We start from the raw sequence: 16,757 nt of genomic DNA on the forward strand, positions 1-16,757 counted from the left end.
ATCGCAGACTATGAGACACAAATATGATGTGGCTTCGAAAAAGGCAAATGCGATCCTAGGGTGTATTGGGCCAGGCATTTGAAGATAGCAAAGTATTAATGCCATTATACGAGGCCCTGGTCAGACCTTATTTGGTCACCCATGTTCAAGAAAGATTAATTTCAACTAGAACAGGTGCAGAGAAGAGCTGCTAGGATGATCAAGGGAATGGAGGGCCTATCTGAGGAAATTGGCAGAACTTGGCTTATTTAGTCATGCAAAAAGAAGGCTGAGGGGGGATATGATTGTTCTCTGTAAATACAGAGGATAAATACCAAGGAGAGTGAAGAGCTGTTAAAGCTAAAGGACAATGTTGACACAAGAACAAATGGATATAAACTGGCTGTGAACAAATTCAGGCTGGAAATTAAAAGGTTTTTGACAATCCAAATGGTGAGGTTCTGGAACAGCCTCCCACTAGGAGTGGTAGGGACAAACAACTTACCGTATATACCCGATCATAAGTTGTGTTGTTTATAAGCCAATGCGCCAGACCAGGCGGCATGACCGCAGCATGTTCCAGTGGGATGGGCTGGATTGCACGGCTGCAGTGCGCTCTGGCGGACCGGGTGGTGTGGCCACAGCCTGCTCTAGGGGGTGGTGCCGAGCGGCACGGCTGCAGCCTGGCAGCCCCGGAGCTGCAGCTGCTTCGGAGGCTGGGGAGAGAGCAGCATGGCCAGAAGCAGAGACACTCTGGCCCTGCCTCCACCATTCTGGCTGTGCTGCCTCTCCTTGCTCCCTCCGTTGGGGGGAGGGGCTGTGTCCCACCTCTCCCTCTCTATACCTGTTCATAAGCCGACCCTTTTCTCTGCTGCTTCCCTTTTTTGCTACAAAAAAAAATTTGGCTTATGAGTGAGTATATACAGTAATAAGTTTTGAGAGAGCTGGACAAATTTATGAGTGCAGTTGTATAACAGGGTTGCTTGTGATGATACATTGGTATGTTTCCAAAGCTCATGTTTCAGGGTTTCAGCTGGCCACTGGCAAGGGTCCGAAGGGATTTTTTGTCCCCCAGTGTGTTCTGGGAGGGGTTTTTTATCTCCTTTCGTTGAAGCAGCAGGAATGATCACAGCTGGAGATGGGAATATTGGACAGGATGGGCCAGGGCTCTGAGGTGGCACCAAGTATTCTGTCTGTCAGGTGCTTGGCTGGTTGGTTCTTGCTCACGTGCTCAGGGTCTAACTGGTCATCATGTGTGGGTTTGGGAAGGAATTTCCTCCCAGGTCACACTAGCAGTGACCTTGAGGGGGTTTTGCTTTCTTCTGCAGTGTGTGGATACAGGATCCATGCCAGGATTATCTGGATAATATCTCATTTAATTATTTCTTTGCTATTGCGAGGTCCTTGTGCACTGGTCAGTCACAATGTATTAGAGGTCAGACTAGATGATCTAGTGGTCCCTTGTGGCCTTAAACTCTATGACTGACTTGCATCCTCTAGCTTTACCTTCTGTAGTTAAAGTTCTCAATAATAATTCTTCCCTAGGCTTTTTCTCCCGCACCAACTTTCCTTACTTCCCTAAAAAAGGGAATGCTGGAAAGACTAATCTTTTTCTCACCTAACCAGTTATACCACAGTAACCACCTTGAATGTTGTGGTCCATTTTCACATTCAGGCTTTTCACACGCTTGAACCTGGTTTCGTCTTTGTAGTCAGTGATCGTCATTAATTTTCCATTGGCTTTTCCACATTCTTTAGTGTTGCATTATTTGACACCTTCTAGTATCACACAGTTCCTTAGTATCTTGGGCATTTTAATCTTCTGTCTTTGTTCCTACCTACCCAATAACTTGTCTTAATGAATAGCAGTGGGCAGGCCTCCGGGATACTATCCTTCACCTTGTCTTTTTTATTTTAACTGCAAAATTCATTCTTAACTTTCAGTTCTGTACCGATATTATTTAAACCTCTCTCTCCTTTCTTTCTTTGTTGTTTTGTGACTTCCTGCCTCCCGTTTATCTCATTCTGGCTTCATCATAACTTTCTTCAAGTCTTTGGACGCAGTCTTATTAAATATTGGTTAGAGGAGTATCTAATATTCTAATCACTTTTCATATGGCAGACTGAAATTAAAATGATTAATATCTCACTTTGAGCTGGGGCTTCTATACATAGCTGTTTTTACGCATACAAACATGCTGTTGAAATTATTCAAATATGCATTAGGAAGAACTGTTTGAATTTAAACTATAAGAAACTGTCATAATTTTGTGAGGACTTTTCTCTTAAAATCCACCAGTTCACAGAAAACAAGAGTTGAAAAAGGAAAATTGTTACTATGTCCTTAATTTGCCCCCTTATGCTTGAGGATTTCAGGGCTCTCGGGAAAGTGATCATATGTACTGTATGCTTAGACTCTAAATATAATTTGCAATATTGAACTGTTTTTGCCTCTTTTGAAAGATTACTTTAACATCAACGTGGAAAGAAGTGAAAAAAATCATTAAAGAAGATCCCAGGTGCATTAAGTTCTCTTCCAGTGACAGGGTAAGAAATAGTCTTGCTTCATTGCTGCTAGCCTTCCCGCGATATCCAAAGCAAAAGCGAGTGAATGCTTGTTGAAATGGATTCCCTTTCACGTGAATATAACTAATCACTGTGTTAATCAGATATTTGCTTTTTTAAAAATCTTAATTAAAAACACTTTTCTGTAGTGATCTTTAAACTAATTATAATAAAATTTCTTACACACTATAAATTAATATGAAGTACTTTATAATCTACTGTCACATTTTCTATGGTATTGCTCTTTTTCTTCATGCAGAAAAAACAAAGGGAGTTTGAAGAGTACATCAGAGACAAATACATTACTGCCAAAGCTGACTTCAGGACACTATTGAAAGAGACCAAATTTATAACGTACAGGTGTGTGTCATAGTGTCTTAGAAGAGCAAAGACTTTTCTTTACTGTACCTTAAGTGTGTTGATTAACTGAATTTCACTTTCTCCTCCCATTTAACATTTATAGACCAGTGTCTGAGGAGCTTTAGTGCAAAAATTGAAGATTACTAGGCTGCCTGTGAAGTTGCATAGTAGTGAGAGGTCCATCACTGTATGTTGGCTTCTGCACTGATTACTATCAAGTGTTGGCAACTGTTCTATAGCAGGGGCTTTTTGGATTTTTGTTTTGCTGGAGAGCACTGTTTTGGGTATTTTGAATACATTGTCAAGCGATTCAGCTCATTCTGTAGTGAAGCCAAATTACCGTTTAATTAGGATCCTTGGTTCAGGCCTAAAAATTAGGGCTGAATACTCTGCTTAATATCCAGTTAAACTTCCAGTGATGTTAGTGGGAGTTTGGAGACAAGACAGAGGGTGAAACCCTACCCCCATTAAAATAAAAACAAATCTCCCATTGACTTCAGTGGGCTTTGAGTATTAGCTTTACAAGTAAGTTAATTGTTGAAGTTAGTCTGGTCTGGAGCCTACTGCAAAATGTTACTGTCCTAGGCAGATTCTCATTCCAGAAGCAAAAGAGCTCGAGGTAGAAGGGTGCTGACTAGTTTTATTAGATCCTAATCAGTTTCTTGTTTCCCTTTGCAGCCAGTGCTGTGTGTAAAGTATTGGAGCTCTATTTCAGTTGCTGCTGTTCTCAGTGGGCTGAATTGCAGTCTGAAATGGATGCGGTAGCCAGATTGATGCATCAATCAAACTGGGCTGCAACTGGGAGTTTAACGTCCATGTTTTAATAGTTTGCTGCTTCTTGAGTGCTTAATTTCAATTGTGATTATTTTTTTCTTATTTTTACATTTTTGTGGTTCATTTAATGCTGATAAATGGTTCTGGCGGCCATTAAGACTGAAGTCTTCTGTTTATCCACAGAACAGATACAGCACAGGCAGTGGCAGTGCAAGATTTTTTACACACGCATTCCTGCCAATGTGCCTCACCCCTGACCTGATGGGGCATCTGTATAGGTGAGAGGATAGCTCAGTCTCTATGCCCTTTCAGCGCTTGACCTATCTACTGACACTGTCAAGAGAGGTTCTAATGGTGCGGGTAGTTTTTTGTAATTTGGACATCTACCACCAGTAACTGGACTAAGATTCCCAATGCATTTTATGTAGGCTCCCAGACAGCTGCCCAGATGGTAACTGTTATACTTCATTTCAGATCCAAAAAGTTGATCCAAGAATCCGACCAGCACCTGAAAGATGTAGAAAAGATTTTACAGAATGACAAGCGTTATCTGGTACTTGACTGTGTGCCAGAGGAGAGGCGCAAGCTCATTGTATCCTATGTAGATGACCTGGACCGTCGCGGTCCCCCTCCACCTCCCACAGCTTCAGAGCCTACAAGACGAACAACAAAATAATTATAAAATATTCTCACAATGGGGTGTCTGTTAATTCAAAAGCTTGCATGAGCCATCTGTCCGGTTTTTACATCTACATTACCGTGAACCTATTGAAAACAACCTGAGGAGCAGAAGCAGCAGCATTTGTGAACGTAAAATGGTCTCTGAGCAAAGAGAACACTTAAGATATTTATGCTTTTCTTTGTGTGGCATGACTGACAAAAATCCCAACCATGCAGCCTGTGTCTAGTAATTTTAGATCTCAGAACAATGGAATATCTGTATATGAGGTGTGGATGTCAGTGATATTTGGAGGCATTCTTTTCAGCAGTGTTATATATGCAGGTCTTAAAAATGATTGATTGACATTTGTGGTTTGAACTAACTACACAAGTACCACAAATTTCCTCCTAATGGTTACCCAAGTTCAGCTGTTTTAACAGACAAAACACTGTCTCAAGTTAAACTATTGGGTGCTGAAGGCAACAGTAAAAAAAAAAAAAAAAAAATCTTAAATCTGAAAACAAAGGGTCTGATTCTCTATTTGCCTTGTGAATCAGAATTAAGTCTATAGAGTGACAGTGATGTGAGTAAAGAATTAGGCCCACAGAGACCAAATTAAACACCATTCTGAATTTGTTCACGAGTCTGCTTTATTTCTCCCCCCTCTCCCCACCCACTTTGAAGTACAGGCAAAATCAGGTTTCTTTTGCCCAAGTGAAGATTTGTCTGATGATTTTTTGCTCAAAATTGGAAACACAGTAAATAACAATGGTTCCCAGAACAGGACGGTTGTATAAACATATTTTTATTTACCATAAAGTGATCTTTACTGACTTCTGGATTAGACCATGAATTTCCCTTCTGGGTAATTCTTGTAAACTATACTCCTGTTATGAATGTTAAACTTGTGTTTCTAAAGTTTAATTTTGAAATGTTGGGATTGTTTAGTTTATGTATTTGAACTACAATAAACCAACCCTTTTTATATATGGATTGAACATGCTTAATAAGTTTGTTAAATCTCAAATGTCTCTTAAACAACAAAAAATCCAAACTAATACTAGCTATCCTGAAACAGACCATTTGCCTAGTGAGACAAAATGAGTTAGTGATAAATCACATAGACAAATGTAATTTTGATACTAGAACATCATATTCATGTGCAAATACAATACAGAATTTGAAAGAAAGCAAAAATCTCAAAATTTGTATATGTTTGCTTAGTCCCTCGATCCTTTTAGTGTTCATTGTACTTGAGATGTTGAAAGAGAGCGAGTATTCCTTCAGTACTTAATCTGTGTCTGTGTGTGGTGGGGGGGAAGGGGAGTACTACCTTTCTCATATGACACAGCTCTCTTCCATTTGGATCATCCTTCCTTTCTCCACAAAAATTTTTTTGGAATGAGATTAATCAATTTGTCATGAATTTTTGTTGGACTGCTGTTACGTGAGACTGCTCGTGCTTCAGGTCCCAAAAAATCAAGTGGCTAACTGCTTGCTAGCTAGGGGGTCTTGTTCACTAGAATATGATCTCAGCTTTCTGTAGTTTAAGAGTTGTATTACCCATGAAGTTTAGATAAAGGTGAAAATTCTCCTCTTACATATTAACATGTATTTTACAGTAGTACTAATAGGCCCTACCATCTTAGGCACTTTTCTCTCACACAAGCTGACATGATCTGGAGTCTCTTGAGTTCGTGGAATTTAGATCACAGCCAGATCTAAGAAAATTTTGCCCAAATTAACACTGCAAAAATGTGTTTAAGAAGTAAACATTAATCAGTTTTTCTATAAATGCACTAGGAATAAAACCTAAAAATCAAAAGCATAAAGTGACACATTCTCCCCAGCTCCTCAAGACACACAAACTATAGTGGGTCATAGGTAAGATCTTGTAAAATTTGACATCAAGCTACAACCGTAAGCACAGTGCTAATAGTCCACCCCACCCCTGTAAAATCTCTGTATTGGGTGTCTAAACCGGCATGTCTGGACAAAACCATCTGGGCCTTCCCGTCCCCTCTAACATCTCACTAAATGAGCAATGTATCATGTGCTGATGATTGACATCTCTAGCTCTATTGGACTGGGTAGGGACAGTGCCTGTCCCAGGGTTAAGGGCTCTCTAAGAATGACCTGCTTCTAGTCTACTCCCATGCAGATGTGGAATTTAGTGGTATGTGAATGTAAGATCTGCCAGAATGAAGCATGGGGAGTGAGGCAGCCTCTCAGGGTATGTCAACACAGCAAAGAAAAAACCATTGCTGGACCATGCCAGCCGACTTGGGCTGCAGAGCTATTCCATTGCCATGTAGACTTCTGGGCCCAGGCTGGAGACTGGGCTCTTGGACTATTCCAACCCCAGCTTCCAGAGGCTGGGTTCCAGCCCAAGCACAGATTTCTACACAGCAACAAAATAGCCCTGTGGCACAAGCCTGAATCAGCTGGCATGGGCCAGCTGTAGATTTTTCTTTGCTGTGTAGACATACCCTGAGATGCCAGGTATCCAAATCATGACAGACTTTATAGATCAGTACCTTGAATTGCACTCAATCCAACTGAAAGCCCATGCCTGCGTGGGCATAATGGTGCCTTATATTCCATGTGTGAAGCTAGTAAGAAAGCAGGTCTGCCAGATTATGCGCTAGCTGAAATTTGAGTGGACTTCAAGTGTAGCCCCAGTGTGGAAGTGGTAAAGTAGTCTAAACTGGAAGTACACAGCTAGGATAACTAGTGTATTGGAACAGTTGTGACCTACCCTTGCACAGATGAAACGCTGTCAACCATTGCTGCAGTCTTGATACTTAAACTCACTGGAAAGTTAATCAGAAAAATAAGGATGGAGCTCAAACTGCCTGACAACATTTGTCTCGAATTCAGAGATTCTAAGGCAAGACAAGATCAGATCATCTAGTCTGACCTGTATAGCACAGGCCACAGAACTTCCCCAAATTCCCAGATCAGATCTTGTAAAGAAACATCCAGGTAAGGCCTGGTCTACACTGGGGGGAATCAATCTAAGATATGCAGCTTCAGCTACGAGAATAGCATAGCTGAAGTTGACGTATCTTAGATCGACTTAAGACTCACTTTAAGTCCTCGCGGCACTGGATCGATGGCTGTTGCTCCCCCGTCAACTTTGCTTCTGCCTCTCACTGAGCTGCAGTTCAGCAGTCAATGGGAGAGCAATCAGGGATCAATTTATCCTGTCTACACGTAATAAATCAATCTCCAATAGATTGATTGCTACCTGCCAATCTGGCAGGTAGTATAGACATACCCTTAAAAATGGTCAGTGATGGATAATTCACCAGGACCCTTGGTTAAATTGTGCCAATGTTTAATTATTCTCACAGTTGAAAGCTTACACCTTATTTCCAGTTTGAATTTGTCTATCTTCAACTTCCAGCCATTGGATTGTGTTCTACTATTGTCTGCTAGATTGAAAATTTATTAAATATTTGTTCCCCATGTAGGTATTTATAGACTGTAATGAAGTTACCCCTTATCTTTCTCTTTAAGCTATACAACCGCAGTCATGTTAAGGTTTGCTCTTGTCTGTGATACATAATGGGCATGGTCTGGTGCTGAGAGAGTCTGGGCTGCTCCAATGAGTAGGATAGCTCCTATTTCCAAATACTTGGGGTAATTCACAAGGCAGGACTAATGGCTAAATTCACTACAGCTGGAGAGGTCTGAGGGTAGTATTTAGCAATAGTGAGAAATTCTCCCAACTCTACATTTTGTAATGTACACATAGGAACCAATCACCCTGTTAAGATACAAGGCTATTCTATTAATTCCTCTTGAATTTTACTGTCTTGCTGACCATATCAGTACAGCTTTATAAAACAGTCCCTTCACTGCTACTTAACTAGAAGAAATGTCTTCTTTGAATTTTCAGGGGGCTGAAGATAATGATTTTTGTATCTAAGAAAGGCAAACCAACTTCACTTTTTATTTATTCACAGTTGAAAACAAACTGACAAAGCATAAGAGTTGTCAATAAGTGCTTTACAAAATGGGCATGAAACATTTTCATTGAGGAAGGGAGAAATCATGTCTAGCTTAAAACAAGGTGCTTAAATATACCTTGATCTCTATAATGCACATTCAGAAAGAAGGGATTATTTTTTTGGTTCTGAAAGACAGCTCTGGCCTGTTAGCAAACCTCACCTACCTTTTCAGACCTCAGTGCATGTTTGAAGTTGTCTCAAAAAATATTTCTGAAAATATTTCAGCTGCAGTAGTCAAATTCTGCATTGTCACTCCATGCAACTATACTAAATTCCACAGAAGTCATTGCAGCACTTAACCCAGAAAATTCAAAAAGGGAAATAATCTGCACTGTATGTATTCTGTAAATACTAATGTTTTACCTTTCTGACGTTTAGACAGATGCTGAAATTCAGCTCACCAGTTTGTCCTTGCTTGTTAAGAAGAACTACTTCGTTAGGTTTGTGTCAGTTCTCCTTATTTCTGGTCTCTGAATTCAGTGTGTCTCAAAACACCTTTTAAAAAAAACTGTAGTTTGGCTACTGAAGTGCTAAACAAATATTTCAGAGAAGACACTCTACCAAAATCTTTGAGTCAGGATTTGAACTATAAATGCATTGCCCTGATATACACACATACACACACCCCAATATTGTGGGTGAGGTGATACTTTTTACAGGACCAACTTCTGTTGGTGAAAGAGCCAAGCTTTGGCGTTTACAGAGCTCTTCAAGTCTGCAATATCCAGGGACCAACAGGGCTACAATAATACTGCAAGTATGAATATTGTAACAGATTAGGAAACCAAACATTTAATGAGCACAGGCAATGGTAAGAATTTCATCAAAGTAACATTATTTGCATGTTTTCAGGATCCGCTTAAGCACACTGGTAAGTAACAAAACTATACTGACAAGACCCTTCCTCTGGTTAAAACTTGTGTAGTTTTCTAATCTCCGACCACCTTATTGATTACAGCCTGCTGTCTCTTGCTCTTCATGCTCCCAAGGAATAGGGTCATTGTCTTGAGCATCAGGGGCTGCTTCTCGGTCATGCCAGAATTGCTCTACATCTGGAAAGACGGGCATCTCCTTCTTTTCCGGGCTTTCTAAGGCCTGAGGGGCAGCTGGGAGTTCTCTCTCTTGCTCAGCAATCACTGGCTCTGGAGAAGGGACCGAATCAGGGAGAACCTCAGAGTTAGCAGCTGGGATTTCCTGGTTGTCTATGGCAGGGAGAGACTTTTTCAGGGTCAGCCTTTTCCACAAGCCCTTAAAGCCCTCTCTGAATTCCTCAGACATCACCAGGAAGATGAGAGGGTTGGCTGAAGAGATGGTGAACATAAGGGCTTGGGTCAGAGCCAGGAAGCCTTCAGGGGGAGAAGGACCTGCTGGCTTTAGGTGCCAAACCCACAGCCAGGATATCCATTCCGGCAGCCACATCACGGCCAAGGTGACAGTGACGCTCAGCAGCATGATTGTAAGGCGCCTGGATCTGATCTGGTTCCTCAGGTTCTGGGTCTTGGTCCCCCTGCGCTGGCACCTGCCATAAGCGCGCCAGAAATAAAGGAAGGCGCAGAGCAGGGGCGCGCAGAACACGAGCAGGGGGTAGAGCTTGACAAAGGCAGCCATGAACTCCCGGGCGGGGGCTGGCACGGCCACGAGGCACGCGGGCGAGCCCGCCGCGAGCTCCCGAAGGGCGCTGAAGAGCCAGAGCGGCAGGGAGCTCACCAGGGCCACCAGCCACGTGGCCAGCAGCATGGCGCAGATCGTGCGGGTCTCAATACTCACTTGCTTGGCCGGGTTGCTGGCGTACATGAAGCAAGCCTTGGCCACCACGGCGGTCGTCAGGCTCTTGGCGGCCATGCACGTGTGGAGGAACCCGTCGGAGGTTTTGCAGACGAACCAGCCCAGGGTCCAGGCGCCGCGGGAGTAAGCGGCTGCCCGCAGGGGCGCAGCGAAGAGCAGGAGGAGCAGATCCGCCGAGCTGAGGTTGAGGATCAGGGAGTGGATCAGGGAGGGTTTCCCTCGCCTGGCGTTGTAGAGCAGGATGCCGATGACACACGCGTTCCCCGCCAAGCCCGCCAGGCAGATGACGCCCAGCAAAGCGGGGATCACCGCCTTCCACTCCCGCGAGTCGTGGGGCTGAGAGCCGCCCGCGAAATGCACCTGCGGAGCCAGGGAGCTGTTCATGGTGCTGCAGCCGGGGGGCCGGGAGCTTCTCCCGCGGGAGTCACGCCGGGCGCCAAGCGGGCTCGCACCCCTGCTGCCCGGATCGCCCCCGCCTGAACTGACCCAGCAAGCGCGAGAAGGAAGCCGAAGCCGGCGGGCCGGGCCCAGCGCTATATACCTGCCGCGGCTGGGACTGACACGCCCCGGCGGGAGCGCATTGGCCGCGGCTCGGCAGCGCCTGGACCCCCGCCAGGCAGCCCCGAAGCGCCGCCCCGCCCCAGAAGGCGGGAACCGGGCTGCCATGGAGCCCCTCGGCGGGCGGCCGCTGGCTGTGCCCCTCGGCTGGCAGAGCGGGCGCGGAGGGAGCCCGCAGCTCAGCCTGGCAGCCCCACGTTCCCCCCACAGACCTGGCCCCAGAGGACGTTTGAACTCAGCCCCCGGCCAGGCTCGCTGCAGCCGCGGGGGGACGGGCTAGAAAGGAGCGGAGCGTTGTCGCCTTGCAGCGGCCCCTCGCCTGCAGGCCGGCTAAGCCCTCCCCCTCCCCCCCCCCCGCCTCAGGCTGTGTGTGACCAGCAGTTCGCTAACACAAGCCGCGCGGGGCCAATGTCGCGCATCGGGAAACTGAGTCCGCCGTGGTGCCGCCGCCGAGCGGCGCCGTCCGGCTAGTTGACGTGCTCCAGGGTGCGGGCAGCCGGGGTCCGTTTGAGCCTCGCTGGGGGCCGTCTGCGCGCTACAGTTCCCGAGGCAGCGGGTGAGGCGGAGAGGGGCTGGGACAGGAGTCGGTTGCTCAGCTAGTGTAACAAGCGCTCCGCGTTTACACTGCCCGGTTCCAGCTTGCGGCGCGATCCTCCCCGTAATCTCCAGCAGTGACCTGTGTAGCGAACTGACTCGAATTTAGCCTTGGCTGTACAGCTCCGAGAAGGACGCTGTCTAAGGTACATTGCTATGAAGCATGACAAAGTGGCTGGTATCAGAGGGGTAGCCCTGTTAGTCTGGAGCTGTAAAAGCAGCAAAGAGTCCTGTGGCAATTTATAGACTAACAGACCTATTGGAGCATGAGCTTTTGTGCCAGAATACCCACTGCATCAGATGCATGTAGTGGAAATTTCCAGGGGCAGGTATATATGCAAGCAAGAAGCAGGCTAGAGCTAAGAAAGTGGCTATACTTGCACAGGGAAGTGTCTCAATGCTTTTAGCAAACCAACTCCATTTCATTTCCACCTATTGGTCTGAGTCAATAAATTCTAGCTAGACATTATTACCTGTCATGCAATCTGAAAAAGCACATTCACCAGGCCCCAAAACAGGGATGCTATTGACACTCCCCTGCTTGTCCTTGTTAGATGCTGATTGATTAGTCTGTTATTATTTACAGTTTGGTTTACCTTGCAGACTGTTGATCAGCTTAGTCTCTCTCACAGGTAACTGAGCAGCTGTTTGGGCCCCAGCATGCTCCTCTTGAGTTCAGTGGCACAGACTACAGCCCAATATGATTATAAAATAATGTTTACATCAGATGCAGCTGAGGTAATGTAGTTTCAGTACAATAGCCTTATCCTCCTTAATTACTTCCTTTACTCCTTACTAGTCCAACAGACCTGCCGGTTCTCTCACAGGCTTCCTGCTACTGCTATACTTAGATAATATCTTCTTTGTTTGTGGGTGCTTCACTCTTTGCTCTTCAGATTCCACCTCCCTGCTCCATTTCCATCTTCTCTTTTAAATGTCATAGTTTATGTTTCTTTCCATTGGCTTCACTAGGAATTCCATTTACTGAAGGACTGGGTGGTAACCTCTTGTTCATGTGACTCTATTAGGGTTGCTTGAGTAGCCTCCAGGCTGAGTGTAAGAATTTTAACCTCCTTACTTTTGAATGTAGGGTCCTTATGACTGGCATTGTCCCTCACTCTTCCAAGCTCTCACTTTTTAAAAAATCACCCTTTCGAAAGATTAGTGTCAAGGTGCTAGTTCGGTTGCTATTATTTAGTGGCTCAGCCATTGCTAGCTCTTCAATCAGCTTCTGGGTAACGTAGCTCTATATTGATATTAGCCTCGTCACTGTGTGCTCTAGTTAGAGACAATTATTTAAGGTACTGAGAAATGGCTCCCTAACCTCTGGCATTGACCAAGCAGTTGAAGCCATCCATTTTATTAGCACATTGATAGTGCACCTAATTTTATGTAACACATTAGTTTTTCTGCCCAGTTTATTTTTCCAGGGCTGTGGACATGGGCACTGTAAAAAAATGTAAAGCAATAAACACACATACACTGTCATCAGTGGGCAGAGGCAATTGCTGCCACTCTTCAGCTGCCAATGTAGTTCTCCTGACTGCAGCACCAGTAAACAGGAGAAAAATCTCCCTGCAAAGGTATGCCCCGAATTATGCCCCGAGGTTGCCTAACCTGAGCTCTGACGGCCCATGAGTAGGAGTAAATTTCATAGTCATGATACTTTTACTTGTTTTAGCAAGTCCCCATGAGTTGGTCAGCCCTAAACACTGACAACATCCCAACTGTACCAATAGGGCATCACTAAGAGGCAAATTCTAACACAGCCATGTTTAGTGATTCTCAAACTTTTGTACTGGTAATCCCTTTCACATAGCAAGCCTCTGAGTGTGATCCCCCCCTTTATGAGTTAAAAACACTTTTTAATAGAGTTAACACCATTATAACTGCTCAAGGGAAAGCAGGCTGGGGGATAAATACCAATAGGGATAGATCAGCGGTTTGTGTATTAGCTTGCTAACTCTAGGGCTGCAAGTTCAATTCTTGAGGGGCCCGCTTAGGGATGTGGGGCAAAAATCAGTACTTGGTCCTGCTAGTGAAGGCAGGGTGCTGGACTCCATGACCTTTTGGGGTCCCTTCCAGCTCTATGAGATAGGATAGGTATATCTTGTGACCCCCTCCACATAATAACTTCATGACCCCCAGTTTGAGAACCCTTGTCTTAGACTATTTAAGGTTTTATATATTGTATCTAGCAAATTGAACTGCATTCTCTGTTCTAATGATATTCCTGCTTGGGTAGAATACTTGCCTACATCAGAAGCTGGTTGTAAATCTTAATTAATGCCTGTAAATCACTTCAGAATCCTCAAATGAAAGGCTTACATGCAAAGGAAAAAGTCTTATTTTTCTTAATTCCGTCATTACTGTATTTTCACTGGCTTTTGAATTGGTGCAGATCTTAATTGTATTTCTTCTAAATTGTTTTCAGCTGTCTCAAGCCCCAGCTAACTTTCTCACGGAGCCAAGCAACTGGCACATTTTCTGCCAGTGGTGAGTGTAAGTTTGCATTTGCTTTACTTGTGCTACATTTTTTCTACCCATTGGGCATGCTTTATCAAGGGCATAAAGTCTGATGGAACATTGTTTAACAGTGAGATGTGCATGGTACAAATGAAATAATAAAGATACATAGAGCATTTTTCACAAGCAGATCTCAAAGCACTTTACGAAGGTCCCTACTCTAATGAGTTTACAATTGATACTAGACTTTATAGAGAAAGGGATGACAATAAACAGTGGTGAAGGGCAGATGGGAGAATGAAGGTCACAACAATGAAAGATCATGAAATATGCTTGAAGTTAGTTTCATGTCAGATCCCAGATTAAAAAAAACAAAAAAAGCTTAGGCTGTCTAACTCTATGATCTCGCAGAAGTCTCTTAATTTTTTTATGCCTCAGTTTTCCCAACATAAAAGAGGATTTTTTTTGAAAGACAAGGTAGAGGAAGCAGTATCTTTTTTGGGATCAACTTCTGTTGGTTAGAGAGAGAGGCTTTTCCAGTTAAATATATTACCTCACGCACCTTGTCTCTCTGATATCTTGGGACAGAGACAGCTACAACAAAAATGCAGATTTTTTTGAAGAACTTTGAAACCCTTGGATGAAAGGCACTTGTGTTATAAATACAAAGTATTATTGCTCTTAGTATAACAAATTTTTTTTAATTCTGGCATACCAGTTTGTCACTTAGCTGTTTCTGAATTTTAAAGGGTGGGTTTCACAAAACAAAACAAAGAGCTCAGGAAAATAAACATTCCAAATGGCGGACACCCCATTGCTGGTTTTTTTGTTGTTGTGGTTGCAGTTTTGGAATCATTTCAATTTGGCTCTGAATTAAACTTCATTATTAAATAGGAAAATAAAGGTACAGAAAATAAAACTTTGATCAACGCTGTCCCCATTAAATTAATAGGTTTGGAAGTTGTTGCCTTAATGCTGCTGAGGTGTGTTCATAGTCACCCCTCAGCCTTTCCTGGTAACACCCAGAGATGGATTCTTTTTGTTTGTGATCCAGACAAAAGCTAAAGTGAATAGTCTGTTTATTATTCAGTTTCTGCTCGCCAGCTGGAATTACAAATGAGCCACTTCTTTAGGTGACAATGGAAATTATTCTTATTGCAACGTATTATTATTTGTAGAATTAAGTTCTTGCTACAAAGTCTAGGTAGCACTAGCTGCTACTCATTGCTGTATGTCCTTGCTAGAGTTGATGATTGATCTCCTGTGATGAAGGCAACACAAACTTGTGAAGGCAGTGTGGTCTGGCAGATAGAGCACAGGTCCTTAGATTGTGGTCTCAGCTCTGCTACTGACGTACTGCATGATCTTAGGCAAGCCAATTAGGGCTAGATCCACAAAGGAGTGCTGCAATGATTACCTAACTCTTAGGCACCGTGCCAGGTAATGGAATTCACAGTCCTTAGTTAGGTGCCCAAACTCCCCATGCATCTATGAGAGAGTTAAGTGACTAAGCAAAGGACTTACAGAAGCCAGCAAGCTGAGTGGGGGAGCCACTCCTGGAGTTAGGACTGACACAATTATGCCAGCTAAAAAAAACTTTTAAATGTCAGCCAGGCCTGAGACTCCCAAGAATCAAATAGCTAGCAGATGGTAAGGTTTCTAATTGATATACATTATTTTAGATGCAAAAAGTTGATCCACAAATCCATCCGGCATCTGAAAGAAACAGAAAAGATTGTATAGAATGACAAATGTCATCTTCAGAGGCGAGTAAATGATTCTTAATCATTTGTTCAACAATTTTGGCCTTTTTTTCCTCTGTGCAATTTGTTGATGAACAGAGTGCAAATTCCTTCAACAAACAGTTCTTGCGCTGCATATTGTTTCCATTAAATATTGTCAATGTCATAACTGAGAACACAATTTGTAATTCACAGTATAACTGATGCTTCCAATTTATATAATTAAAAACTAACTTCACTAACCAGAGCCCTGATCCTGCAACTGAATCGGCATGGGCAGAACTTTGGAGTCCTATTGATTAATGATAGATCCAAAGGGCTTTGCCTAAGAGGATGGGTCCACACACAAAAAGCTTCTTGCAGGGTTAGTTGCAAAGACAATATGTCTCTTCCATGGTATTGTTTGTAATTTACAATTTATATTGTTTTGGTTAGTTAGAAACATCAGCCAATTAGGAAGCAGAAAAATATCACATGGACTTTATTAATAATCTACATAAATTGCAAATTTTATAGATGAATCTACAATTTGAAGCTTGGTTTTGGGGAGATGAGTATCAGAGCTGAAAAAGCTCAAGAGTTTAAATGTTTACAGAAAGTGATTTCAAAAGGGTAACAAAAAGAATTGTAATGAATTTCACTTTTAAATTCAAATACACATTCTTAGAATTTTTTTCCCCTGGTTCATTCACTCCAACATATCTCGAGCCTGATCATTCAAGTCATTGAATCAATAGAAAAATTTCTACTGATTTCAATAGGCTTTGGATTGGGCCTCTGGTCCTTGACTGTGCCAGAAGAAAGATACAATTTCATCATGTCCTACGCAGATGACCTGGATCACCAACTCCCCTTCTGCCTCCCACAGTTTCAGAGATTATAAGACAAATAACCAAATAATTATGAAACACTCTCACGCAAGGGTATCTGTTAATTCAAAAGCTTGCATGAGCCATCTGTCAGGTTTTAACATCTACATTATCATGAATCTATTTCAAAACATCTGAGGAGCAGAGGAAGAAGCAGCGTTGTGAACATAAAATGGTCTCTGTGCAAAGAGAACATTTGAAATCTCGATGCTTTTCCTTGTGCAAGATGACTGACAAAAATATCAGCTTTGCAGGCTGTGTCTAGTAATGTTAGCATTTCAAAACAAAAGAATAACTATGCATCAGATATGGTGAACTGTGATATTTGGAGGCATAATTTCCAGTGGAGTTATGTATTTTCATAGCAAGGATTGTCTTGTGGTTAAAG

General features: G+C 43.1%; 2 protein-coding genes across 7 annotated transcripts in view; one reads left to right on the forward strand and one right to left on the reverse strand.

The window, feature by feature from the left end:
- TCERG1 (transcription elongation regulator 1) overlaps window positions 1–5,332 on the forward strand; it is a 49,633-nt gene extending 44,301 nt beyond the window's left edge. For 5 of the 6 annotated variants that reach the window (XM_050962562.1, XM_050962563.1, XM_050962564.1 and 2 more), the window contains 3 exons: window positions 2,443–2,526; window positions 2,804–2,904; window positions 4,153–5,332. In XM_050962562.1, the coding sequence (XP_050818519.1) occupies window positions 2,443–2,526; window positions 2,804–2,904; window positions 4,153–4,354 (387 nt within the window). In that variant the 3' untranslated portion in view covers window positions 4,355–5,332. Of the gene's footprint in view, window positions 1–2,442; window positions 2,527–2,803; window positions 2,905–3,861; window positions 3,957–4,152 lie in introns of all 6 variants that reach the window. The other variant, XM_050962567.1, reaches the window with a different exon arrangement.
- A 3,638-nt stretch (window positions 5,333–8,970) lies between these two features.
- On the reverse strand, window positions 8,971–10,577 carry GPR151 (G protein-coupled receptor 151). Its single transcript, XM_050962757.1, has one exon. The coding sequence runs from the start codon at window positions 10,522–10,524 to the stop codon at window positions 9,301–9,303; it is 1,224 nt and encodes a 407-aa protein (XP_050818714.1). The 5' UTR covers window positions 10,525–10,577; the 3' UTR covers window positions 8,971–9,300.
- Between the last annotated feature and the right edge of the window lie 6,180 nt (window positions 10,578–16,757).

This window comes from Gopherus flavomarginatus, chromosome 7 (assembly GCF_025201925.1).
Source record: "Gopherus flavomarginatus isolate rGopFla2 chromosome 7, rGopFla2.mat.asm, whole genome shotgun sequence".
Taxonomy (NCBI): Eukaryota; Metazoa; Chordata; order Testudines; family Testudinidae; genus Gopherus; species Gopherus flavomarginatus.